This window comes from Protomyctophum bolini (assembly GCF_963924005.1).
Source record: "Protomyctophum bolini genome assembly, chromosome: 12".
In the NCBI taxonomy this organism is placed as follows: Eukaryota; Metazoa; Chordata; class Actinopteri; order Myctophiformes; family Myctophidae; genus Protomyctophum; species Protomyctophum bolini.
This window is the reverse complement of record NC_137873.1, coordinates 18354434-18381554: the sequence shown is the minus strand read 5'-3', so window position 1 is coordinate 18381554 and position 27121 is coordinate 18354434. Positions and strand designations below refer to the sequence as shown.

The window sequence follows — 27121 nt, the reverse complement described above, 5'->3', positions numbered from 1 at the left end:
CACACACACACACAGAGCCCAAGCTGCCAGCCATACTCTATGTTCAGGACTCTCAACACAATACCATTTCCACCCTTGCAAGACACAAACTAATGCATTGGCACAATTTCTAATCTAGACTATACTAGTGTTTGTACACACAAATTGTACTTTTCAGGATTCAAATTCCCAAAATAGCAAAAGTAGCAGGGATCTTCTACTTGTCATGGTTTTGTGTGACATTAGTATGATCAAGTAGGGCGTTAATTTACAAAAAACACAAAACGTTCGAAAATGGAGATAAGAGGTTTCTGCCGGCGACAGCAACGATATGTGTCTTGCAGTCTGTACTATACGTCTGCCAGCCTGTCTGCTTATTGCAGTCTGTACTATACGTCTGCCAGCCTGTCTGCTTACATGTACACAGTCCAAAGTGTTCCATGTGAGTGTGACAGTCACAGGCCGTGTGTGTCATTTAGAGTGGTGAAAAGGCCTCTTGAGGGGGGAGGGGTGTGAGAGGAGAGGGTGGGGCATTTGACATGGTCAAGGCCGCCACATGTCGGTTCCCATCAGCGCAATTTGCCGCTGCGTCTCCGGGAAGCCTGTCTCAGAACAGAAGTGGACAGCGAGGTCAGTGTCAGACCACACGACCAAGCCTAGTTATCAGAGAACGCACTCTGTGTGGCATTTCCGATTTCTCGACACCCGCCGATAAATGTGTCCGGTGAAGCGGGAAAGGCTGTCTAAAGTCAACTCCCCCACCCTGCGGCCACCTACACAACAATGATGCACTTTGTCAGTGAAAGCAGTCATGTGACGAATAAATAGATCTGAATCTGTTTGGGTTAGAACTCTTGCCGTGTGATGTCTGGTGCTAACTACTTTGACTAACTACGGTGACTTAACCACATGAACCACAAGGGGCGGCAGTGGCTCAGGGGTAGAGTTGCCGGTTGGGAACCAGAAGGTTCCCTAGTTCGATCCCAGTTCGATTCCGGGCTCCCCCTGGGTTCGTGTTGAAGTGTCTCTGAGTCTGAACCCTAATTGCTCCCAATGAGCAGCTTGGTGCCTTTCCTCTGCCAACGGTGTATGAATGTGTGTGAATGGAATACACATCTGCATCTATGTAAAGCGCCTTGGATAAAGGCGCTATATAAATGCACCAGGCATTTACATGAATCCTAGCAGGTATTCTTTTTAACCCCCTTTTCTGCCCAATTTAGTCGTTATACCAAATTATTCCTCACCACACACATTTCTGTGTCACTGCTGTCGTATCCTACCGACTCACCTACCAGTGAGGAGCCCCCACCGGGAGGACGCAGAGCCTTCGTCCTACTCCTCCCGCAGCCCGTAGGAGTACATGCAGTGACAAATATCACCTTCCCCGCCCTGCTTCCCTCCCCCGAATACTGGCCAATTGTGTTCGTATAGACAACGTCAAAGCTGGACGCGCCACGGTGGCCTTGCATCCCTAGCATCTAACAGATGGCGAAAATAAACGAAACTTTTGTCATTTCCAACTAGCTGAACATCACCGAGAGACATGAATGCGTCATTGGTCAGGAACTCAAGGGTGCGCTCGTGATTTATATTGTTTTACTTCTGGGAAATCTGGCAGCAACGTATCGGTGGACTGTGTTAAAGAAAGGTTGTCTGATAAGGTAACCTCTGTAATAATCACTCTCCGACTGATTACAAACACAACCAGATGGCAATTAATTAACAGTGGGAGATAGTGCACACACATTGCCCACGGTTGCATCTGTCACGAGAAACGGTTACATTCTCTGAGATAAATTATGTCAGAGCACAGTGGAGGAGGTTGATGAAAACAAACGTTTTAGAGATAATTTGTGCAAAGCTTTTAAAGATATATTTTTGGCCTTTATTGGATAAATGGTGCATTTATAAATGGTAAATGGTGCATTTATATAGCGCTTTTTTACGCTACTTTACATATATTGTGCATTACATTCACCCATTCACACACACATTCATCCACCGATGGAGGCGGAATCCATGCAAGGCACCAACCAGCACATCAGGAGCAGGGGTTCAGTGTATTGCTCAAGGAAACTTCGACACTAACTCTGGGGGAGTCCGGGGTCGAACTGGTCCAGCCACTCTGAGCCACCGCCACCCTGGATTGTTGGATTATTGGATAGTGTACAGTATGGTGACAGAGATGGGGGGGTGATACGGGGCAAAGGTCGTCGGGATCGGGAGTCGAACCGCCCGGGCCTGTGCAAATCTTTTAACCCTTGCAAGACCCGGATATATTTCTACTTGCAAAAAAGAGATTTCAACCTTACTGCTACTTTGCAGAGGAAATTATGTTTAAATAATTATAATAATAATAAATTAATAATTTACATTTGGGGGATATCTTTTAACATAATAAATGTACTAGTCGTTCTGTGGCGGCTGTGGTTCAGGGGTAGAGTGGCTGGATGGCAACTGCAAGGTTGCCAGTTCGAACCCGAGGCTAAGCTTCGCTAAGTTAAAAGAACTTTGACATATGCTATAGAGTGATCTATTCTAGGTGGTGGTGCATGGTGGCTTACTAGTGCAGGCGGAGTCTGGGGGGTCGCTGTCGGCACGGTAGAAAGCGGGCTGGCAGGGGCAGATGCTGGCTCCCCGGGCGCTGGAGCGGCTATTGATGGGGCAGGTAGAGCACGATCCCTCACCGTACTTGGATTTAAAGGTTCCAGAGCCGCAAGCTAGAGAGAGAGAGAGAGAGTGAGAGAGAGAGAGAGAGAGAGATGGAGTGACAGAGAGAGAGAGAATAAACAGCAAAACTAAAAGTAAAATAAAACTGTCAACGTAGAACTTGTACAACAGCAACCCCCCATCACTGCTAGAGCACAACATCTCAAACAATCTGATTGCATCTGAACCCTAGTGAAAACACTATGAAAATTGATAAATGTTCGAAACAGCAGAAAGGTAAGCCAGCCCTAGTGGGAATAGCCCCTGCCAGCCCCCGACGAGAGGCTGCTACCCTCGCCCCAGAAAGGTAACACCAGAAACATGATTGGCATATCCTGCATGACACACCACAACTAAAGCAGTTCCCCCATTGAAGCAGACTGAAGTCCCGCCACCCCAACAATAAGAGATGCCAAGTTCTATCCCTGAGGACCTGTCTACAAACGCATGGCTGGTGACATCCTGGAAGCAGGAGTGGGAGTTGGCTGCGCTCACACATATCCACCATTACATCCGGGACCCGGGAAATGGCTTATTTTGTGTACTGAATTTCTCCTGTGGGATCAATAAAAGTCTATATATCTAGATGGCGTCACCCCAGCGATAGACACTGCTGAACCGCCTACGCATGGGGGTCGGCTGCTTTAAATCGCCTATGAAGAAGTCAGCTTGAGCTGACTGCCGAGTACCACATACTGTACTCATCACCTGTTCCAAGGTGAACCAGGGACAAGGGCGTGGCTGGCACGGCACCGAGTTGGACATCTGATGACAACGCACAAAAGAAGACGATGTAGTCTAGCACAGTATAAGCCTATAAGGCAAATACTGTATATGTGCTATCATTTTCATCCTTTCAAAGAGGTGACATCAATCTTTCCAATGGAGCACAAGGATGACAGGAAAAGTTCCCAAGTGAAGTGGAAGAAAGGGAAGAAGAGGATGAAGATAGACTGCTGACAGTAGATTGCAGTTGTCAGACAAACGGGCACGGAGAAGACTTCGTAGGAAAAAAAGGGATACACCCCCAAACCCATCAATCAGCGTCTGTTTTAGGGCTGGGCACTCTCTTGGCCACATCGCTGCATACAAACAAGGCCCGCCATCGCCTCGATAATAAACCAATAAATCAGTTCAAAACACAAGATGTCAAACTTGGCGCGAATTAGCAGGGAAGATCTGGAAGGAAATATGGCCAACGCCGAGTAATATGTATCCAAGTGGTTAATAAATCAATCGACGCAAATGGTATCGAGCGAAAGGTTGGCTGATACGTGGGTTTTAGGAATAAACCGACATAAGCCTCGACCAAAGGGGGATTCAGATAAAGGGGATTAGCAGTATGAGGGTCTGGGCGTATGAGCTGCCTCCCGAGCCACAGATTTCCACTGTTTCCCACATTCCTGACTTGGTGTAAAAAAGCGAGGCTCTGGCAAACATCTGTTGTATCAGCACGAGGGCTCATAAAACGCAGCCAGCGGGATACAGCGTGATTAACTAGTTAGCCAAAGAGCTCTTTCGGTTTGAACTTAAGTCCCATCCTAATTCCCTGGAATGCCACTTTTAGGGAAATTAGTGGAGCTAATGGCCCGCATTGTGGGCTCTGGAAAATCCAACGCAATAAATAAACAGCCCGAGTGTAGATAAGATGAAAACTGTGTTTTTATTATCTTAATTCACCGGGACCTTCAGTCCCATAACACGCTCATCTGATCTGATTTATGCTCGTCTATTACGCTATAGTACGCTACAGCGTCTTATTTTGTTTGTTTGTGTTCCTCGCTCCATCGCAAGGGTGCTGAATCACCCCTCTCTCCGCCTTGTTTTAATCCATTAACCCCATTGGAGGGCACGATGATTTGTCTTTGTTTGATACATCAAAGATAGCCCTCCCCTGTATTACTCACCCCATCCCCTTATCTCTCTCTCTTTCTCTCTCCTCCCATCTCTTCTCCTATGCTCTCCCGTCCCTCCCCCTCGGTACAGCGGGCAGAGGTAAGGAATGAAACGTCCCGGTGATTAATGTTAGCCTGGCACTGTTGGCTCACGTTGGTCTGAGCCGTGTTAATGAGCGCGCGCCTGCCTGTAGATTAACTAACGGGAAGCCTGCGGAGGAAATTACACTTCCTCATCGCCGAGTGCCGACTAAAGCCCCCCCGAGAGTCTTTCATCAGGCGTTTGGGCGGCAGGCTTTTAACCTTGAGCCGCCAAATGGCAACGAATGAGCTCTCCGCCGCGTGTTCGACACAAATTTCTCACGCCCAGGTGAGAGAATGCTTCCCCGTCGCTTTCGTGTAGTAGCTCAGTGTAGTGCCAGCCTCCCCCCAACACATCCCACCCCCACACTCAATTCTTTCTTCCTCGCTCCCTCCCTGAGGCTGTTGTTTTTGTCCCTGAGCTTTGGCAATTCACACCCCTTTACCACCTACTATCTCTACCTTCCCCGTGCTTTCTCTCTCTCCCCCAGTATCTCCCTCTCACCTGGCCTCCCTCACACACTATCTCCTGTTTCCTCCTTGCACGTAGTATCTACCGTAGCTCCCTATTCCTGTGCTGCTATCTTTCTCTCCCTCCTGTCCTGGCGCTCGCAGTATTTGTATGCCGCTGCTCTCCTCAACACCTTATTAATTCATACTCTCCTCCACCCTCCTTCACCCCCATTCAGGAGGCACACAATAAATGCAGAGAAGACTGGGGCAGACTGGAGGGGGGAGTGTATGTGTGTGTGTGTGTGTGTGGGGGGGGGGGGGGGGGGGGGGGGGCATTGAGGTGGGGGCGTATTGTGCTGAGCATATAAAGGAGCCTCGGTTAAACACAAGTCAAAATGCCTCTTAAATACACTTACTCTGGCACTGAGTGTCGTCTGCAGATGGCTCAAAGACCCCGCTATGCAGGTACACAGGAGCCCACGGGAACCATTCCCCCCTCTGCCCCCCGCCCCCCGCTCATAGGCTCTATTCCACTATACGGAATACAGTGAACCGTGATGTGGCCGTTAAAACGTATTTCGTATGTTGGGTTAGTTTCCATATGCGCTACGGCTCTGGGTTCAGATACGGTTCTCGAAACCGTATTTATTGGGCACTGCTCAGGAGGTGGTGCTAACCCAGATCTCTGGGAACTTCATTCTGAATTTCTTTTGGCGAAAATAGGCGATCGACAGGCTCACAAGCTTGTAGACTGGCTATTTTCACTTTTGTATTCGTTTTTTAATGATTCATTTTAAAATCCACTTACCCTGACACTGGGTGTCGTCCGCAGACGGCTCAAACCCCGCCACGCAGGTGCAGGAGCCCACAGGAACCATCCACTCGCCATCCCCGTTGCAGTAGAGCTTCAAAGGCACGGACACCTCCATGGCGTTGGACACACAGGCGCCCGGGGCGATGACCAAGGAGGTGGCCTCGGCACCCGTGGCCGTCTCGGGGAACACGGCAAAGTTTGCGATGGTGGTGGAGCACTTCTTGAAGAACACCCTGACCGAGATGAGCGACATGCAGGCACCGAGGTCCTGGAAGGCCAAGTAGAAGCCGGCCCGGGAGAGCGGGCCGAAGCTGCGCACTTTGGTGTTGATCCTGCCCGCCTCCAGCAGCGAGAAGCTCTCGTCTGGTGCGACGGTGTCCACCTTCACGTACGGGTTCTCCCGCCAGAGGGGGCTGGCCTCCGTGGCCGTGTCGCCGTCGGACTCGTAGTAGAAGAGATTGAAGGTCTCCTTGCAGGAGCCGGGGATGTTGGGGATGCTGGCGCAGTCTCGCACCGAGAACTTGAGCTCTACATAGACGCGGAGGACGCCCTTCCTGGGGATGAAGTCCGTCCGGAGCCAGTTGTTCTGGTTGGGCTGCCGGACGTTGCACACCTGGTAGGTCCGGATGGGGCTCATGGAGTCGTCATAGCCGCTCACTTCTTCCCACTGGAGGAGGAAAACGACAGAGGAGCGTTATGACTAGGCTTAACACCTGCCCCTTGGAATGAGGAATCGTCCCTTAATCGGAAAATAAAAGACGTGTCCCTTATTGAACTGATATTTTTGGGAATCAATCAATGACACACATCTTAGTTCAAACAGCTCATACATACTGTATACTATAATTCAGGTTGCTAACCACTTAAACCCTCTTGACTTCACTCATGGAGAGAGGTGTGCACACATCTCTGCGGATCCTGGGAAAATTATAGCTTAAAGAAATAATTGTGTAAGCTTGGCTTAATTGACCGAATTTAACTGACCTTGTCTTATTTAAAAAGTAATAATTTTGGACCTTCAAGATTTGTATGAGTACCCATGTGGTATCGTATAATATATACAACAGTAAGGCTACAAATATACTGTAGAGTGAGGTTTTATCTTTTTCTGGGCATCCCTTAATTTACTTGGAAATAAGGGACACCCGTGGCCCTCATTTGAATTTCAGGTATTGGCAACCCAATTATGAACAGCGGATGATGACAATACACAAGGGAAGTCTGCATAATATAATCCCCTGTGTTAATTTAACTCATGCTATGAAATGTATTAATCAATTTTAAAACTTTGTTTTATTAATTAAAATCTGTGTCATTTGTATTCCTAGCTAAGCTCAATAAACAACTCACCCCCTAGGAATCCTATATTGAACGTAGGGCGGCCTAACCGATAGTGACAGTCAATCAAACATAGTGTTCAGATGACTGGAACACAGGGCAAAATTCATAGTGGGTATGCCACACATAACCCCTGTGTGTGGTATAATTTGCTGTTAAATTGCCTGTAATTGCATGAATCAACAAGAAAATTCCAATGATTGCACACTATTAATAGAAAATATTTCGCATTAAGGCAGATTTCACGCATTATGCCCATTTGTTTAATGGAGCCCATTCAGTTTGACCAAGGTTTGAATAACCTCTAGACTTATCATTAATTACTGGGATGCTATACCACACTACACTCACTGCAGCTGGTAAACACCTTACAGCACTGATTCCCAACCTGTGGGTCTGGGCCCACTGGTGGGCCATGGGGAAGTTGCAAGTGGGCCCCCAAATAAAACACAACACAACAGAATTACGAATAGTGTAATTTCATCACAAATTCATTTTCATTGGAATACCGATAAATAAAGGTTCCATTGATCCAACCCGGAATACAATCAACTGACTAATCATTCAAATAATAAACGTACTCAGAGTAGTACTCTATACTAGTAGTATTTAGTAGTAGTTTTAGTACAAGTAGTGTTTGTTCAGTAACAGGAGTCTCTCTGTCTATCAGCTCTTTAGTAAACAGCATTCATCATCATCCAATCAGGAGAGAGAACTCAGACAGGATACAGGATAAACATGTGGAAGTGATGACACAAATAAATGAGCAGACAAACTTGGAACTGGACTACAATTAGTTCCACCCCACACACATTTGAGTGTCGTCGCTGCTGTTACATCGTACCGACTCTACCCTACCAGAGAGGAGGCCCCACCGGGAGGACACCTCCTCCCGCCCAACACTCCATGCTGATGGTGCTGACCGTAGGATTACATGCAGTGATAAATATTACCCAAACACGGGACAATTGTGTTCGTACGGATGCCCGACAACGCTGGGGCTGCACCACGGTGGAATTTGAACCCACAGCCTCCGCGGTGGTGGGGCAGGCACTTCACCGCTGTACCCAAGCGCCCGCAAACGCTATTGAGATTTTCATGTGGGCCCTGATCCATAAAAGGTTGAAAACCACTGCTCTAGAGAGCATCATTAATTACTTGGATGGTAGCAGAGCACACGCCCACTGCAGCTGGTAAACACCTTACAGTAATAGCAGCACAGGGAGGAGAAAGTACAGCGCAAGATATAAAGTTGTATAGCCATTAAAGATGTTGCAATCAATATAGCACAGTGGTTCCTTCCCAACCTTTTCTGGATCAGGGCCCACTTGGAAAAAGTATTCACGGCCCACCCCATCTCACCACTTAACGGCTGCAGTGTTAAAGTGGTCAGATGGGTGGGCCCGGCCGTGTGAAGTTTTGAGGGCGAGTGCTGTCGGGCAGAAACCCCTTATCTTTTTATATTTTAACTTTTTGTGTTTTTCTTGCTAACTAATGTCCTATTAGATCATTCTATGGATCACACAAAAATAGCAGATCGACAAGCTCGAAAGTAAAAATGTATCACTTTGTGCCGTGTGAGCTTGTAGAGCTCTTACTTTTGCCATTTTTGAATTTGAATCCTGAAAAGTAACAGTTTTGGACATACTGTATGGGGTTTCTACCATAGACTGTAAAAAATATGGACAAAGCGTTCCCCGGGTCTAACATGAACGTAAAATGAAGCCTGAAATCCCTTGCACTGTAAGTCACCATCTTTCTAGATCCGTTTGGGCCCAGCTGAGCCATTGGCTGGCCCAGACAACGAGGCGGGACTTCCCCCCTTCTTCTTTGTTGGTTTTTTATTTTGACTCGAGTGGGTGGGGGATCCCGTTCATAGACTGTAACGGTAGCCACGCCCCTCAGAACATACGCGACTTTATGGTCATTTTTTAATAAATGGGACCATAATTTTCCAAAAAGAATATTATGACATTAGAAATGAGACTTTAAACTAATGACTGGAAGCAGAAAGTATTCATGACCATGTTTATTAAGGTAATACAGTCTAGGTGAAGTTGGGCCCAAATACATGGATCTCTATGGAGCCATGGGTTTTTTTTTAGCCCAATGACAGCGCCACAACAGGCCATTATATGAATTTTCAGGAAATCCCGATTTCCTTAGTGGCTTCACAAAATATCTGTCTGACTGCCCCCCTGGTTTCTACCCGACAGAGACGATAGCATACATTCCGATTTATCAGTATCTCAATGAAAAACCTTTTAAAGAAAATGAATAAACCTTTTGACTCTAAATTTGTGTTGTATTATCATCAAACAAAAGTTTTGCCATTTATTTGGGGGCCCACTTGCAATATCCTCACCACCCACCAGTGGGCCACAGCCCACAGGTCTGGACTCGCTGCCTTACAGTAATAGCAGCATTTTGGGATGAGAGCAGAATATATATGACATTTTTAGCCGTTAAGATGTCGCAAATCGATATGGCATCTACAGGAACGCATACGTTTCTAAATAACGCATGAATGTGCAAGTAGTGCTGAGAGGTTATGAGGGGCATACATTTTAAATGGCATGCATTTCTCCTAAAACCACATGCTTATTCTATCATGCAAACAGCTAAGTTATTTATTAAAAAGGCAATCTAAATGCAATGTCATCAGTATGATTGCACAATGGTGGGCACTCCAAAGCACTTCAACTTAAGTGCTTTGGGTTTTTTCAATGCCTACTCTTCTGGCCCGATGAATACTGTTATTTGCATGATGCAATCTGGGTAAGAAATACCTATTTACGCCAAGGGGCTCGTCTTTGAAACCTTCACAGAAACGGTTTGGCTTTGAAAATAGTCATCTAAGGACAATCCTAGACTCGCCTCTCTGGATATCACTCCACACGGTAAATCAGACAATATTTCAATTCTAAGCATTACACTTGTGTGTGCGTAGATTGTGTGAAAGAAACCCCACCAACATTTTAGCAGTCAAAGCCATATGGGTCTATATAAAATACTGGGGTTGGCGTCGATAATATAAATGACTATGTTGGTCGATAAATTCTGTCCATGAGGAAATAACCTTCGCGAGGAAGTCAATCCTTTTTGGCTTTAACCAAATTTCCCTTCAGACCCAGCAAACTCTTCATTACCATAACAAATGATCTCTCCCCCCAAAAAATTGATTACTTCAGTGGTGGAGGAGAATAATGCATAACTCCCCCCCCCCCTCCCCACACACACGCACGCACACACACACGCACGCACAGACGCACACACACATACAGCGGGCCTGTGCAACAAAATGTATTCCTTCAAACAGTGGGTCCGAGAGCAAGCCACTATGTGCCATAAATCAAAACGGCAACACGTTGAAGCAGCTAGTGTCTCATGGATATGATAATTGCTCCCCCCCCCTCCCAAAAAAAGGAATAAAAAATAACTGTTGGGTCTGTCGGGTGGAAACCTCATATGTCCAAAATGGTTAGCATCTACAATTAGCAGATCTAAAATTGCGCTGTAGTATGAGCAAGTAGCGCGTTCATTTACGAAAAAACGAACAAAAAGGAAAGATATGGAGATACAGTAGGCTCTATGAGATCTCTGCACGACTGCAATGATATGAGCTTGTAGAGAACGTGGAGGAAGGGATGGCTGTCGTGTAATGCATCGTGATCTATACGGTATGAATCCACGGTGGCTGATAGGAAGTTGTTTCTCAAAGTCTTCGGGTAAAATGGAAATGGTAATAATAATCTTTATTGTCCCAAAGGATATTCATCTTCACAGGTCTGTTCAACACCAACAACAAAAACAACACATAATACAGAAAAATATTACACCAAGACAATACAAAAACATGAGGTCCTCACTGTGTACAGAACCATCCTATCGGCGGGTTGCGGCGGAGCTTGCAGGTCTGCTATTTTTGAAAAATCGTGAAAATATTTATTTCAGAAAAATATTTATTTCAGAAAATCTTCTAAAGATTTAGAAGATTTTTTTGAGTGTTGCAACCACTCCTACAACCAGCAATGTCCGTGTACAGCTATGTATGTGACGTTCACGTATCTATGAGCATCATATAAGAGATACAGAGTACCAGTATGAGCGCTGTTGCCTGCTGATGAGGGAGAGAGAGAGAGAGAGGAGGAGGGGGGGTGGAGAGAGAGGGGAGTTGCACCACTCGGTTCACACGGGTGTGATTTTTTAAATTTGGCCTGAATGGGTTGGCTGAGGGGACAAAACTCCTACTGAAACGAACCTTTTTCCATTGTAAAGTTCTGTATCTTTGTCCTGAAGGCATGAGGTTGAAGAAGTGATACAGAGGATGATCAGTGTCACGTGATGTTGAGAGTGCTAGCCGTGTGATGACCTTATTGTTCATATCAGAAAGTGTTGGTGTGGGAAGTCCGATAATCTTGGAAGCAATACGGGTAATACTGAAAAGTTTGTTTCCGTTAGGCATGGGCAGTATGTAGAAACATTCGGAACAGTACAACAGGTTGAAAAATGCTTTTGTACAATAACGGGGTTATTGGTTTGTACGTCAATGTGGTCTGTGGCGCTGAGAATGGAACCAAATGGATTGAAGCTTTTACGCATAAAATTGCTGTCGGGCAGAAACCTCTTATCTCCATATTTGTCGTATAACGCCCAACTTGAGCATACTACAGCGTCTCACAAAAGAATCAACGAATATCCATTCGTCAAGCTCGAATCAATCTGCTATTTTTGCTGTTTTTGAATTTAATTTGACCGTTTTGGACATATGAAGGCTTCCACCCGACAGAGACGATAAAATAATAGGGAAAAAGCCTGCATGGCTAAATGTTGTTTTTGCCTGGAATTGTCCTTTAAGGGTCTGTAATTCAGAGAATGTACAAACGGAACCAAATGGACTCGTTTACACTCTCAGCGTTAAATTGACAGTGATTTTACAGTGTAGATTGGGATCACAGAAATGAAAAATCGTATCAAATGTGGGTTTCCGTGGCCTAATGCATATCAAATTGGGGTCTCTTTGAAATTAAAAAAGGTCAAGAATCATTGATAAACTATACCGAAACCCCTTTACACAGTAAAATCCCCATTTAACTCTTCCATTCGTATGCTCTTGGAGTTACAGACCCCTGTAAGGGTCCGTTTGGGACCCGGCTAGGGGTTCCGGGCCGGACGTTTGACAAGCCTGTGTTGCTAGGAGGACATTCACGCCCAGGCCTTATAGGAAGAGAGAGAGTAGAACCAGCCGTGGGATAGTTTCCATGGCAACCCACACCGTTTCCATTGACTGCCTTTGCGCGCACGTAGCAAAAAAAGACAAATTACACTGGCCGGGGAGTGGGGGGGAGGGGTGGGAGTGGAGGGGAGGGGAGGGGGGTCTGTCAGGTTGTTAGCCCCCGGGTCAAATTCATGTTGTTTTATTTTCTACACTGTTCCTATTGGTTGGGGGGGGGGGGGGGTGAGGGGGTGGGCGGGGTGATCAACTAAAAACCTAGTTAATTCCCTACCTGTAATTTGCCCTCTGGCAATTATATTATAAATGACAGCCTCCATGCTTTTAATGATCGAGCCTTTGTTGTTGCGTGGTGCGCGCCTAAGTGTGTGCGTGTCTGTGCGTGCATAATAAGCATTATGTGTGTCTGTGTGTGTGTGTGCCTACGCACGCGTGTGTATGTACAAGTGTGTGTACGTGTGTACAGTGTGTACATATGCGTGTCCATGTACTGTATGTGTGTGCATGTGTGTGTGTGTGCGTACGTGGTGTATGTGTGTGTGTGTGTGTGTGTGTGTGGGTGTGTACGGGTGTGTGTGTGTGTGCGTGTCTGTTTCAAACACATTGAAGGTACAGTCGACTCTGTAACACTGAGCGTGTACAAATGGAATCTACAGTAAGGTAAGGATCCATTTGGTTCCATTTCTACACTCACAGAGTTCCAGTAAGGGTTAGGGGTGTAACGATATAGCAACTGCATTGAATAATCGATTTTAATTTCAAGAATCGAAGCATATCAAAATGTCAAGGTACAGGTTTGTCTATAAGTGTTCAAATATAATGTATATGTATTTGCCAGAGGATCACTGTGTTTACTTATTTATATCCATATTCATAAATGGTAAATGGTTTAAAAGATGTATTTATAATATATAGTGCTTTTATGCAAAGCGCTTTACATAGATTGTGCATTACCTATTCACACACCAATGTCGGACTGGAAACCATGCAAGGCACCAACCTGCACATCGAGAGCATTAGTGGTACAGAGGTACCGTGCCATACATTTTCCCTTAAAAAACCTGCACTATCCACGTTTCACACACATTTAATTTCTTTGCTAAATAGTTACCGTATCGATTTTAAATCATTGAATCATATCGTATCGCCATAATGAGCCAATATCGCCCATGTATCGTATCGTCAACTGTGTATCGTTATACGTATCGTATCGCTGTTAGTGTTGTCCCTGAGTGCGTTCAAAGAACGATCGTTCACGAACGCGTTCATATTTTGAGTGAACGTAAACTGAACGTACTGTATTTCTGCTGGATGAACGTCATTGTGAACGCGTTAATTTCTGCCGTGTGTGAACTTCGTTCACGAGTGAGTGTTTCCATAGAGCAATCCAGGCGAAACCCCCGTTTAAACACACCCTAAACAGGCCTTAATATTTATAAATCACAAATTAACTAATCTTTCTCAGCCGTACAAGTGAGCAGCGCACATATCTAACTAACTGCATGCTGATGCAGTCATGCACGCAGACAGACAGCAACATGTCCCGACCCAAACACTGAGGAGGCTCTTCAGGAGGTAAACGTCTTGTTGATTAAACATAATGTTCCACGAAACATTGCTTCCAATAGCTTGTTATTTTTGCGTGGAGGAGGTATGTGTCCTCAACTGTCCATACACAAGACAGCTCCCTCCACAGAAGCGCAGTGATGCCTGATTTATTCTTCGTCGTAGAACGTGTTCCATGCTGAAAATAGCCGATCTACAAGCTCACAATGCGTCGTGAACGCAACGCATTGTGAGCTTGTAGATCAGCTATTTTCAGCATGCGGAGATATGAAGGCTGTGAGAACTGAACTGAGAACTGAGAGCCTTCACAATAAAAGCATGCAGCTTTCACAAGTTGGCCCATAATAAAGACAAGGAAAAGGATTAAGAATTCGATCGCATTTCACATTGCAAAAGAGCTATTTTTCCCCAAAATTATCTATTAATTTGGATAATGGTAATGAAGATACTGTAAAAGTTGTCACTTTATTAATCCCAAAGTTTTGTTTTTTTTAAGGTTTGGACTGTGCACTGAGGGCACTGTACTGTGCAATGCAAACTAATAGGCGAGTGTGCGCCGGTGCGGTATTTCCGAACACGCCCTATTTCCGTGATTCTATATGGCTATGGGCTGTGGCAATAACAAGAAAATTAAAGAACGAAAAACAACAAAAATACATTTTTTGGAACCATGAACTTTAGTTCAAAATGTTGAATTATTTAAAATGTTGAACTGTGAACTGAACTAGTTCATAAAAACTTGAACGTAAAGCCCAAACCGTACTAATGCAACTAATCGCAACGCCTTGCAACAAAACAGTTTTAAGGTCAACTTCGGGGATAATGGTTGAAAGGTGCGGTTTGGCCTTAACGGTCCATTTTAACCCCATGGTGGTCCCTGGACCCCAGTGGGTTAGGTAACTGTAGTGATATGGGTGCTGTCTGCCATGGCTTCGTCTTGAGGCCATGGGGCGGGTGGGATGCAGTCAGTCAGTCACTCACTCACTCACTCAGTCACTCGCTGCCACCAGCAAATTATTACACATTCTAGAGCGTTTTCCCTAAATAAGTGTGTTCTGCCACACAAACGTCAGGCAGCATGTTTTCCATTTGTTTTTAGTACCCTCCCCGACCCCCTCAGCGGGCTCACCCACCCCCTAAAAACTAAACAAACACACACTACGTAAACAACGCTGTAAAACGGTGGGGGGCATGTTGTTTAAAGCGGCAAGGGGCTCCATTAACAAGCAAATGGAACAAATGTTGGAATGAAGTAGCCCGGTGGTGCGAGCGTGTGAACGAACGCACGTTTGTATTACACTATACTTGTGAGGAAATGTTTGAGGGCATCAATTTTATATAAATGCCATTTTCACAATTGTTTGGTCATTATTTTACCGTAACCCTCAAAGCCTGAGTTATGTGTGCCGTGCAAATAAATACCTGTCCAAAAAACAGTGCTTAACTAAGTACACATCAGGCATAAGTACCAACCCTAAAACTTAACCTCCAACTGCCATACCTAAGCCCAACTTTATTCTGTACCTAATTCTAAGTCCAAGTCTAACAACAACTCAAAAGCTTTTTAACCATACAACCATTTATTTTGTGACGGACAGGAAAATTGCCCTCACAATGTCTATTTGTCAAATTCTACTGACATTTGGCCTGCACAACTGAAAATGTTATAAAAGTAAAAGTATAGTAATAAAAATACACATGCGCACGCACACACACACACACACACACACACACACACACACACACACACAATACACACTGACACGCACACGCACAAATTACTCACCCCACTCTCTGGAAAGGTGGTCCAAGCCAGCTCTGTAGTTGCCCATCGGCTGTCCATTAGGGTCTCTGCAAATCAAGAGAGTAGGAGTGTTGACAAACAATAAACTGGTAGCTGCCTCGGGAAAACACAACCGAGTCATTAGACAAAGGAAGGAAGGAAAAGGACCACACTAGAGTTTCTGCTCTTTTTATAAGGAGTGCATTGGTAAAGCCTGCTTCACTTAGTCGTGCGCATACATGTGTCCTGCATCCAAGAGTAGATCTACAAGCTTGCAATCTACAGATCTACGGGAATAGATCCTACTCTGCCAACAAAATGTGGAACCTGGAACGCCCTACCAACAGCCATTAAGACATGCAAATCCCTTGACTCCTTCAATACCACTCTCAAAGGGCACCTACGGACGGCTGCAATTCGAAACTGGCCCCCGTAAAATCTGAAATTTGTGTATATTTGTACGTCTCTAAATGTTCTGATGAATTGAAAATGGGGGACCCTGTTGTAAACAAGTGTAATGCTTTATCAGTGTGTCGTCCACAGTAACAGTCTTTGTATTGAGTTGTGCTTTCATGTGAAATGTACCCATTCTGCAAAATCTTAATAAATACTTCAATCAATCAATCTACTGTATCTATCTATCAATCAAAACTCAAGAGAGGAGGCTTGACTCCTCTCTTGGTAGCTTCCTGAGGGAAATACATCCAAGACAAGTCATCACTACTAGACAATGGAAAAGGACCACATCGAAGTTTCTTCTATTTGCATGTGGGTGTTGTGCACCTAAAATAGCAGATCTACAAGCTCGAGTCAGAGCGCATCGTGCTGAGACGTGTTCTGATCTTGTTGATTAAATAACGCGACAAATCAGACTTACACTCTCTCCACTCTGGTTCATAATCACCTCGCACGCACAAAACCAACTTTCTTCAAAGTTCTCACCAAAGTGACACGCCGTCATGACACCCCAGAGATCCCCCCACCCCTAATTAAAGCTCCCTCAAACAAGAGAAGTCCTAAGCAACGTTCTCAGATGACAGTTTTTTGTTGTCTTTCTTTTATTAATTTGTGGTACGCCAGACAAGACATTCTCTAAGACAATGCCTGGAGGAAATAGTTTCATTAACTGGCATAACTCCACAGAGATTAGAAGAATAAAATAACAATTTCAGTAGAATGTCATGTTTGGGAGTGACATGGACGTCAACTAGAGCCCCCGAGTCCAATTTAGCAAAATACCTGAATATTGCTAGAGCTGTCGTGATCCTTAAATGTTACGTGTGGTGATTAATTGTCATACAAATAATTTGTGATTAACAATTCAGTTTAGTTTTTTGGGCATTTTAAACATTGGGAACAAATACTAATTCACACTTCTTTTAGGCTATTAGGCAGAAAGGTTGCACTGCGGCAGACACAAATGACTGCCATATTTAATAACTTCGTACTTTCAAAATAGTGGAAATAGCCTGCTCTACAGTCTACAGGCTTACAACGCGCTGCGATGCCACGCGCTGTAAGCCGCGTGTAAGCCCCACACCTCGCCTTTTTTCAGATGTAAGCAGCGCATAAGACACCCACCCCACCCCAAATAATTATAACACACAACCCAATAAATTATTACAAGCGCAATGCAATTCTTACTCTCAGGCCCGTCGTGGGAGCTACGCCCCGGCTATGGCACTGTCTTAGTGTGACACCCCAGAGATCGGTATCTGCCTGTGGTTTCCTGACTGACAACAGGTAATCTCAGGGCTTTTCCACCCCAGCTGTGTTTACGACTCGTCAACGAGGTGAAGGAGGGTCACACTAACACAAGGCAGATGGAGAATAAATAGTGGGATCAATGTGTGGTGGTGTGTGCTGTCAGGCCATCAATCTACAGCTGTCTGACTTCATCAGGCAGGTATCACCCCCCACTTTTCTTCATTTTCTAAGTATGCGAGTGAAAATTAATGCCCCACTTCTACAGCATCACACAAACACATCAAAAGTAGAAGATCCGAATCGACGCGTTTTAATATTGTAGATCTGATACTTTTGAATTTGAATTGAATCCTGAAAAGTCACAGTTTTGGCCATATGATGTGACCAGACAGAGATGATATATTATATTGGTATTAATAAAAATTAAAATGACAATATAGCCATTTAGCAGACACTCTTTCCTAGAGTATCAAAACTACTTTAATTTTGAAAAATGTTGATAAATATTGAAAGAAAATGTGAATAATTTTGAATCTTTATGGGGTCCCTTGCACAAAATCTTTATAGATGGAGGTCTGCAGATAAATACATGTCGTCTCTGCCGGGTGGAATGACCAAAATTGGAGGATTTAAATTCAAAAGCAGATCTACAAGCTCAAAACTCACCGCTTCGCGCCGTGTTTTAAGCGGGCAGATCTGTTACTTTTAAGACGCTGGGTGTAGTAGGATCAAGTAGGGCGTTAATTTACGAAAAAACTAAAGTGGATTCTGCCCGACAGTTCGACGGTACCTTGACACGAAGATGTTAAGAGAACCGCTACATTAAGACAGGTATCCACTCGTGTGCGCCCCAGTTTTCCTCATATTCAAACTACATCTGTATGCAAACGGCCTCTCATTGTGCCATTGTCGCTGAAGTGTAATTACTTGAACAATTACAGTTTTTCTCTTTTTTGTCATGCAGACTCATTGAAACAAGGCCCGCTGTGTACCATTTGCTCGCAAAGCTGTTAACAGCGTTTAAGCAGGGTGCCAGAAAAGACACGTACTTTCCTGCGAAATACCCCTCAGGGCTGTGAGACGTGCCCTCCAAACGTACTGAGACCGTCAAACACTAACACTGATGTCTTTCTGGGGGGATATCACCGTGTCACCTTGTTTCTGGTACCACGTTGCTGCTTGACCTTCTGACCTCATTGTTTTAGGCACATGACAAAGGATACGATATTGGATCTATCATTGTACACTGTGCCATGCTCTTCTTTTTTTTACACTGCCCCACATTTGTTTGGGTACCGATAGATGCGATAGACAGAAGCTGCATGCACAGTAGCCCACTTTATGCAATAAGATGTAAGCTTAGAATTTCCATTATGGTTGTGGGGGCTTGGCGTGCCCGAACCCCATGTATGTACGTAGTTATGCTACCATAAAGTGTGCAATGAGCAATGCATGTAAGCCACTTAAACCCCAGCATCCTTAATGTGGGGAAGGCTTTCATAGAAAATAACAGAACACTGAAAATCACTAGTACAGAGCCCTGAGGGACTTCACTCCGGTCACTCATATGGGGTTTAAGTGGTTAACACACCAGGAACATTTCACTGATTTTAAGTGACAAATAAAACCCTTTCTTGCTACATCTTGATTCTTGACACGCACAGTATGTCTTTGACATCACAGTCACACTAACCAACTGTTGTCTAACCATTTAAACCATAAATACTTCATTGAGCGGGGTCCCCCAGGGGTCTATGCTTGGTTCCTGCCGCACCACACCACACCACACCACACCACACCACACCACACCACACCAAACGTCTTCCATTCCACAAGCTCACAACGGGCCACAACCTTGTACATCCTATTATGACATATAGCCCAGAATGGGAACATCAGTGGGTTCATGTTGGTTAAGTGGAATTGATTTGGCAGTTATACTCAGGTCTGAAACGGAGCTGCTTCTGAGCGGAGAATAAGCGGCGCACATAGATAGGCCCACTGCGATGACCTCAACATTATGCACGTGGAGGTAAACATCAATGTCCATTCATCTTTGATGAGGCTGGGGAAATGGCCGTCTACAGTACATGTTCAACAGGTTGGAGCTCCATGTCCACTTATCCCCCTGCACTTAACCACTTAAACACCCTCAGGCTCTATGCTATTGTCTTGGGGTTATTGTGGGGAAAGCTTTCGCTGAAAATAGCCAATCGACAAGCTTGCGACATGTAGATGTAGATTGGCTATTTTCACTTCAATTCAAATTCAAATCATCATTCAAATTCAACAAAAACAGCTTTTGTGTGACACTGTGGTCGAAAAAACACAAAAAGTTAAAATATGGAGATAAGAGGTTTCTGCCTGACGGCAACGTTTTGTACTTTTACCCAAGTACAATTTTGAATACAGGACGTGCACTTATAAGACAGTATATCTTTTTTCATATAGTACTTCTTCCACCACTGCTGATCCCAGGATTGTCTCCCCCTAACCCCTGGATGTCTGATTCTGTGCACCTATAGTCACCCCCCGCCCTCCTCCACTCCCCTCTCCCCCAATGCCCACAGGCAACATGGAGTATGACTAATCTCACGCTCAACTCTCCGTGGTCCACACAATCACCCTGCTAAACAGGCTGTGTGTGTTCACACGCACACGCACACGCACGTACACACAACACAGAGGAGTGCATTAGCCTTCAGGAGGGATAGAGATAGAGACACAGGCTCAACATCTGAGGACAGACTCAGGTGTGTGTTTGCTGCTGCAGCACCACACAATGTATGGAACAAATGGGAGCTCAGTACTTCCATTTAGGACTGGGCAATATGACAATATCACGGTTATTTCACACTTTTGCCTCAATTTTGATTAATGAAAGCCATGAGCTCACAACGTGAGTCATGATGCCGTGTGCTGTGAGCTTTTAGATTGTCTAGTTTTCGCTACTTGTGTACACCGCCATTGTGAAGGCATATATGTGTGAAGTGGTTAATCGGACTGATCAATTTAGCCGATTATAAACAAATATGTAAATAATGTTGATTCATTGATACAGTATACAAAATTATCACAAAACAAAACACTGCTTCTGTTCAAGTCGGTGATTGGTCATAATTATCAGTTTTGATATACTTTCAGTTAACTGCCAATGCCGAATTAGCCGGCAGGAAAGAAAAGATAGTGTATCCACAAGCTTAACATATGAGTTAAAGCTCAGGTGTGTTGCTGCACTGCAGCACGCCACAATGTACGGAAGTAATGTAAGTTGGAACTAATACTGCCAGTAGCTTTCAGGAAGATCTTCATTATGCCTCGAGTCCTGCTATAAATTACAGCAATCTCAATAAGATCTGACATGTGCAGTCCACCATGTGGCTTTTAACTTTAATGCATCATCATGTTGTCTATTTACTAGTTTGTTAATTATTGGGTCTTGCTTGCCAAGTGCTGCGGACCTTAATGCTAATGTTTTTTTATTGTCGTTCAGTGTTGGAGCCTGTCTATCAGCCAGAGACCAATTTCTTTTTCTTTTCTTTCTACCTAAAGTGGACTAAAATGAAGCTTTTAGTTGTTTTTTTATCTTTCTTCCCACTGAATTCCATACACTAGACAAGATTGAATTACGATGCCGTTATCCTAAAGTCAGACAGAATGCCTCTAAATGTACTGCCATTAAGGATCCATCTTATCTCTCCTCCTTCCCTTGTTATATCCACTCTTAAGCCTTAGTTTCTACAATATCTACATACAAGATCACAACGCATCACATACTGTCACTGCACATTATGAGGTTGTTGATCTGCCGTTTTAAGATGTTTTGGGAAAATAATTCAACTACAGCATAATGACACGCCCAAAAGGGGAGGGTTCAAAGTGGTTAACCATTTATACTTGCTTGACTGGAGTGGCTCAGGGCTCTGAATTAGTGACTTTTCCGCTTTCGCTCTACATGAAATATCTTCGTAGACAATAGCAGATCTACAAGCTCACAATGTGTCGCACTGCGACGGATTGTGAGCTTGTAGATCTGCTATTTTACTGCGAAGGTTTTCCCAGACACAATAGGGATGCTGGGGTTTAAGTGGTTTCAGTACAACAACCCTGGGGAAAGAGATGCTCTTCCAGTGAGAACTTGTCCTTAGTGCCTCAGCACCCACCATGACATTTACTGGTTTTGATCACTGGAGCCCAAATGCCATAGAGCTCTGTATTCTCTGACACACACACACACACGTACATATGCACACACATGCGCACGCACGCACGCACACACACACACACACACACACACACACACACACACACACACACACACACACACACACACACACACACACACACACACACACACACACACACACACACACACGCTATAGAAGTCTGTATCCTCCCATGCATGCACACACACACATGCACACACACACACACACACACACACACACACACACACACACACACACACATACACACCATAGAACTCTGTATTCTTATCATGCGTCTGGAGCAGGCACGCACACACAGAGAGGTCTGAATTCTCACCATGCGTCGGGACTCGGGAGCGCAGCACACACACGCAGAGTCGCGCACACACACACACGCACACACACACACACACGCATGCACGCACACACATCGATGGATTCGAGGACTGATCTCACCATGCGTCAGGAACACGCGCACACCAAGAGCTCTGTATTCTCACCATGCGTCGGAAGCACACACTCTCACACACACTCTCTCACACACACAAACACATACGCACACACTCACACGCGCACACTCTCACACACATACACACACACGTGCGCTCGCACACACACACACACACACACACGCACTAATGTATTATTCACTTTGTGAATGATGAAAGGGAACCCTCGCCTCACATTACTGTGACATGCACATCCAACAAGTAAACATATGAAATATTAACGGCTGAACATCATCTCCAGTGATTGCGGAGTGATCAAATACAGCCGTACCGTCTATAAATAGTTCATAACAAAATGGGTGCTATACCACTCTGAAGTGTGTTAACTTCTCTTACTTCTGAGAGGCCACTCTGACAACATTTGACTAAAATCTCCAGTTAATTTCCACTTTCTCTCGCGCGCTTTCCACAGCCCCCGTTTATGATTTATAATTAAAGTCCGACGTGATGCTCCGTTTGACGCGTGATGAGCAGTTTTTCAAACACGCCAAGTCGGAGCTAATTCAATCTATCCTTCAGGGCTGTTTGCATTCTCCTTTTATGGGTCGATGGATAATTATTCATTATTTGTATTTCAGCGTCTAGAGTGGGAGGCAGATGAGGATAACCCACTCGACTCAATCAAATTCTATAGTAGGCTATAATAAAGCGATCCATGAGGACATCGCAAGTGACTCAAAATAACTGGCAAAACGCTAAGATTTAAAAATATATAAAAACTATTCATGTAATTAAAATGTCAATGTTTAAAACCTTGAAAAATACGTTTTCATAGCCGATAAATAGGAACTTATAGTATACTATGTTAGATTCCATTGATCCAAGCTGGAACACAATCGATTGATTGATCATTAAAACACACATGCTCTGAAAATGCACGTCCACCCATGTGACCACTTGACATGGCAGTGGTCACATGGGTGGGCCGCGAATGCTTTCGAGATTTAGTGTTAATTTAACTCAAATGCACAAATGGACCCTTTGAGTGAATTTACACTCAGGATTGTTGCAGGGTGAGTATAGCCTTCCTTTCAGATAACAGCACGCACCCCAGATGCACCTTGAAGCCAATAACACTGCATAATTCCACCTCAGTCATGCATATAGAACTCTGCCTGCCACATTACTGCTACGGAACATTCCCCGAGTTGTAATTACTTCCATGCAATATCCTATGAGTGTTTCACAAAGCAGCAGCGCCATAAAGACTTACTGCAAATGAGATTAGCGCCAACATTAAAATGTCACCGTCGCAGAAGAGATTTACAGTAGTAGGCCCTGTGCGTGTGCATGTGTGTGAGAATTTTGGAGATTCGCAATCGCTCTGCTCCATAAGGATACGGTTTAGGCCTGCATGGGACACTGCAGACACATTCCTTCCAACAGAGAAACGCTAACATTTGACTACGACGCAATCACGGTAAAAACAAATGCCAGATTCAAACCATCTGTTGAACTCGGTGGATTATAAGCGGCTAAATAGCAACGGTGCGAGCTAATTGGAAATCTATTGCGCTGTCACCTCCCTTTCCCACGTTCACTCAAGTTCTTGGGGATCATCTGCAACCCTCCCAACCCGCCTACTCCTCAAGAGGACAAACATTAGTTAACCTCCAAAGTGTTGAGTAACTGGAAGTTGCTGGGTTGGAAACTGGCTGATCACCGGGCCATGAGGGCCCGTGGGGAGCCGCAGGCCTGCTGCCACTGCATTGATTTAAGTTGCTGACACCAGAATTGATGAGGGATCAAGCTGGCCGCGGTCCAGGAGAAGCAGATTGTACAGGAAGAGCACAGAGAGAGAGCGAGAGAGAAAGAAAGAGAGAGGGGAGGAGGGCGAGAGGGGAGAGAGGGTTAGGGAGAGAGAGAGCCAGAGAGGGAGGCCGAGAGGGGGGAGAAAGAGTGAGAGAAACAGAGAGAGAGAGAGAGAGAGAGAGAGAGAGAGAGAGAGAGAGGGGGGGGGGGGTGAGAGGGGAGAGAGAGCCAGAGAGGGAGGCCGAGAGGGGGAGAGAAAGAGAGAAACAGGGAGGGGGAGAGTGAGAGTAAGAGAGAGAGAGAGAGACAGAGAGAGAGGTGGGTTAAATATCCCTATACAGAATCCATAATAGCATCTATGTTGTCTGTTCTCTGGGTGTGAATGAACTTGCCCTAACTGGATACATACAAACTGTCCAGGTTACATACAAAAAGGTCTAAATTATCACCAGAATTCTTGCTGTGTAGCCAGCTGCCCCCCCCCCCCCCCCTCTCCCCACACACACACACACACACACACACAAACCACAGAAACCCTTCCCTCCAGAGGAAAACAGCTGTAAGGGTAAACAACACGACTTGTTCGAACCACTGACCTTTCAATTCACACCCGTCATCTGACATGTTTCACATGTGGGTGCCGTGGCGTGCCTTGGGATTGGGGGGGGGGGGTGTGCTTCTCTAACATTTTATTTTTTATTTCAAAGACCCCCTGTTTGTTATGCTTTAGGGCCTAAAGCATAACAAACAGGGGGTCTTTGAATTAGAAAAAGGCCTAAGGTTTAGGGGCACATAACTCTGAGAGTGTACATTTGGCTTCCATTTGTACACTCTCTGAGTTACAGGCCTGCAAGCGTTGTTTTGGTTCCTATCCATCCTATCCACAGCACTTTGAGAACCATGGCCTTGAGGGAATGGGGGGGGGGGGGGGGGGGGCACGTACTGGTATTCAGTATTCTGTATTGATCTGTTTGGCTCTGCTGTGACACTTTACACCATGGCTTGAGAGTTATACTCCCAACACAGCAATTTGCCAAACATATAACATAAACACACAGCAATTTGCCAAACATATAACATAAACATTATAGTATAATGTTAATATATTATGTATGTTATCATTATATGAAGACATTGGAGAGGTCATAACACATCTGTTTTAACACAGGTTCTGAGTGACCAGAATCAGAATGCATGAAGAAATAAGAGGCCCGTGATCACCAGAACCACATCAACTTGTGGGTGTGACACAACAAAAGGGACAATAGCAAACTGGGCACAGCCGCTGCAATGGTAACATACAGGGGATGTCAGCTCTCTCTCTCTCACACACTCACTCACACACACACACACACACACACGCACACACACACGCACACGCACGAGAGAGAGGATGCGTTTTACACACATGTGTACTGTAGGCTACATGGATTGCACTCATGGTACAAAGACAATTGATGCAACTCACATTTTCCACACAAGTCCACACTACCACCCTGATTAACCAAAACATTTCGGGTTATTGAAATGCATGATCAATTTCACTAAATGGGAATCATTTCTTGTTTTCATTGCACAAACCTCAATAAGATTCCTTACAGAAATAAATGACTTATGACAGTTAAGTAGCGTATAGCACACACAAAATGTGTATTCTGTTGTTTCTTTTCGTGTGTTAATTTAGTATTATATTGCTTCTTTTCATGTGTGTGTATAATCATTCTGATTCTGATGTAATTCAACCAATTAACAGTTACACGCCAGGCTGGTCGTTCATTTATCACCGATAAAAGTTAATGAAGGAGAATGGCAGATTAAAGCTTACCTTCGACAGCCCATACGACAGAGAACGCAAGGCTGCAAGCCCACAGCAAGTAATCCATTGTCATAAAACGAGATCTTGCAACATGAATAAAGGTGTTAGGTGTACAGACTGGACGCTTTGTGGATGGAGAGACTGGAGATCTTACTGGGGAAAAAACACACACGTCCAGATCACCTAAACCACCGCAGCGGTTGGAGGTTCATTCACTCCTAAACAACTCTCATGTCTTCAGTTTAGCAAGGCGGGGATGGAATGGAACCTTAATTCAACCATCCCGTAAAAAAGAGAGAGAGGGGGAAAAAATCCAAATATCACCAACGCGTTTTGCTTTTCATTTAAACAATCCTGTACAATCCCAATGAGGAATGAATAACAAACAACGATCCGATGCCGCGGACCCCCGCTACAAAGCAAGCCCCCTTTCTCATTCGCCTTTATACCGAGCAATCTAAATAATTTCCCCCCCCGAGGGCTCCTCTGTTTATTTTCCTTATTTGCCTTAATTCGCCAAATTCATAGGTCCGAACCTTTTTTTGTTCTACCCGAAATAAACGCGCAGTAAATCCACTTTGGCAAGTCAGTCCGTGGCGTGTAGGCTATAGCTGACTGACTGTTGCTCCTGGAGGAGGAGTGTGTGTGTATGACTGACTAACTGACTGACTGTGTGTGTGTGTGTGTGTGTGTGTGTGTGTGTGTGTGTGCGTCGGAATGGCAAGAAGAGGAAAGCGGAGGGGGGTTGAGTGAGGGGGAGTGTGGGGGGGTTAGGGGGGCAGCTGCCAACTAATAACCCTCCCTGGCTACTCGGTCTCGAACCAACATTCAGGTCACACTCCTCCGGGAGGCAGGCGGGCAGGGCGCAGGCAGACAACCAGGGTCCGTGTCCGTGGGCACCAGCCGTCTGTGGTGGTTTGATTTCATCGGAACAAATTTTTGGATACATTTTCGGGTTCTAATAAATTAACTGTGCTTGCATGAGCATGCATGGGAATATCAATAAGCCTTGATTTTGGTGGAGAGATAGCGCCTCCCACAGGCCCCTGGGTGCATTGTGAGTGCATTCTCTCTTCTTAGTCCGCTGATGATGATTATTTACAATATATACCGGTATGGTTAGCTTATCTGTTATTCGATGCAGCGAGAGAAGTGCTTGTTCCGGCGGGGGACTAATATTGGCTAAATGTAAGCTGTAATTAGTAAGCCTAATTATAGTAATAACGTCAATTTATGTCATAAATAATTTTCATGTTTCAGTGTATTTTGCTCTCT

At 44.9% G+C, this 27121-nt stretch overlaps 1 protein-coding gene across 2 annotated transcripts in view; it reads right to left on the bottom strand.

Annotated features, from left to right (window-relative positions):
* Window positions 1-26424, bottom strand: part of ephb3a (eph receptor B3a) — a 68970-nt gene extending 42546 nt beyond the window's left edge. For both annotated transcript variants that reach the window (XM_080778643.1, XM_080778644.1), the window contains exons 1-4: window positions 25856-26424; window positions 15858-15922; window positions 5929-6601; window positions 2547-2702 (exon numbers count right to left, since the gene is read on the bottom strand). In XM_080778643.1, coding sequence (XP_080634769.1) covers window positions 2547-2702; window positions 5929-6601; window positions 15858-15922; window positions 25856-25919 — 958 coding nt within the window. In that variant the 5' untranslated portion in view covers window positions 25920-26424. The remainder of the gene's footprint in view (window positions 1-2546; window positions 2703-5928; window positions 6602-15857; window positions 15923-25855) is intronic.
* Between the last annotated feature and the right edge of the window lie 697 nt (window positions 26425-27121).